Below are 1,800 nucleotides of genomic sequence, written 5' to 3'. Positions count from 1 at the left end.
GGGGGGGGGGGGGGGGGGAGAGAGGGAGAAAGCCCGAGCCGGAAAGACGCACCCAGCAGCGGCCGGATCTCGGACAGATAGTCCGGGTTGTCGGTCTTCGGCGGATCGCGGCGGAAGTCCAGCAGGGACATGCGCACGGGTTGGGTGGAGATGAAGCCATCGGTCATGGCCCCGAAGTCGGCGAAGGTGTCCCAGCCCTCGATGTAGGCGATGCCATTGCGCTTGATGATGTCCGAGGGGCGCTTGCCATTGACAATCCCCTGGACCAGGAGGTTGTCCTGCTCCAGGATGTACCGATACAGGAGATCCACCACAGGAGCCGCATTGGTGGCGTCCACCACGGGCGGAATGCCCACCGGGCGCCGAGCCTCGGCCCAGAATTCCGGCAGGCCGCCGGCCGCATTGAGTGGCTTGAAGTCCAGCACGTAAAGAGCATCGCGCAGGAGCTCCTGGAAAGCCAGAGTGGTGCTGTTGATGTGCAGCAGCGGATCGAAGACCGCCCGCGCGGCCACAACATTGTTGATCCAGTAGCCCCACTCCCAGCCGGACTCGAAGATCATCTGGCCGGAGATCTTGGTGTTGAATTCCTTCTGCTCGGCGATCAAGCGGGGGCAGGGGGGCAGGGGGGCAGGGGGGAGGAGAAGGATGGTCAGAGGGGAGGGGGAAAGAAAAGCCAAGCCTGATAGTGACGAGCGGGCTCGAGAGAGCGAGAGAGAGGGGCAGAGAGAGAGAGAGAGACGGCGACACGAACCTCCTTCTCAGCGATGAGACGCAGGTCGCGGAAACGGTTCCACGCGTAGAGGGGGAGGAACAGGGGGGACTGCACCCATCGGAGGGGGAGGGGGGAGGTGTGAGCATTCGGTATCTGGCGAGGGTTTCCCATTGGGGTCAAATATGCCAGGGGGGCGAGGGAGGGGCAGCACACGCACCTGAATGTCGTATGTGATCCAATAGGCGGTCTCCGGGTAGAAGACGACCTCGCGCTCGCCCTTGCGCATCTCCTCGAACATGAAGTCATACATGAAGTCGAAGCTCTCCTGGGCATAGGTGGGGCTGTGAGGGCGGGTGCCAGGGCGAGGAGATGGGGACCCGGCGGGAAGGTCAGTACCCAGGAAGCGGGACACAGAAAAGAGACAGGGAGAGAGAGAGTGTCGGAGGCGCGAGAGGGGGGGGGGGGGAGAAAGGGAAAAGCACACAGGAGGAGCGGCCCCCCATCGGGAAGAGGACGCACGCCGGGTCGCCATAGGTGTACATCTGCACCGTGTGGGGCAAGATGCCGAGGCGCTTGTCGGCCAAAGTCGGCAGGAAGTTGAAGTTCAGCGGCTGACCGGTGACCGGGTCGAGGAACTCCTCGCACACCTGGTTCTTGGAGATGTGGACCTTGATGTGCAGCGAGCGGCCGGCCTCGGCCAAGTAGGCAGTTGCCTCGTTCATCCAGTTGAGCATGGTCGTGCAGCTGCCCTTGGTGAACTCGGAGAAGCCATTCTCCGTGGTGAGGAAGTCGGCCCCGGCCTCGAGCCACCAATCAACTGCATGGCGCAGGAGCAGGGGTGGGGGGGGGGGGGGTCATTGGTTGTCAGGGGGCAGCAGGAAGAGAGACAAGAAGAGGAGTAGAGAGAGAGAGAGGAAAAGAAATGGGACAGGTGGACGCACTGTTTTCGCGCATCTTCTTGACCGGGTCATAGTTCTCATCATTCCGGCCCTCGGGGCGACCGATCATCGTAAAGGAGTGCTGCTGAATCAGAGCGATGGGTACATCCTGCACGTTGGGCGTGTGGCGAGGGGATGGAGCCGTGGGGG

The 1,800-nt window shown here is 62.7% G+C and overlaps 1 protein-coding gene across 1 annotated transcript in view; it reads right to left on the bottom strand.

Moving 5' to 3' along the window:
• Positions 1–1,800, bottom strand: part of H696_04067 (hypothetical protein) — a 9,028-nt gene that overhangs the window by 5,847 nt on the left and 1,381 nt on the right. The window contains exons 5-9 of the mRNA XM_009497942.1: positions 1,654–1,759; positions 1,232–1,529; positions 930–1,053; positions 752–820; positions 53–590 (exon numbers count right to left, since the gene is read on the bottom strand). Of these exons, the coding sequence (XP_009496217.1) occupies positions 53–590; positions 752–820; positions 930–1,053; positions 1,232–1,529; positions 1,654–1,759 (1,135 nt within the window). The remainder of the gene's footprint in view (positions 1–52; positions 591–751; positions 821–929; positions 1,054–1,231; positions 1,530–1,653; positions 1,760–1,800) is intronic.

Source organism: Fonticula alba (assembly GCF_000388065.1).
Source record: "Fonticula alba strain ATCC 38817 unplaced genomic scaffold supercont2.6, whole genome shotgun sequence".
Taxonomy (NCBI): Eukaryota; order Rotosphaerida; family Fonticulaceae; genus Fonticula; species Fonticula alba.
This window is presented reverse-complemented; position numbering and strand designations above follow the sequence as displayed.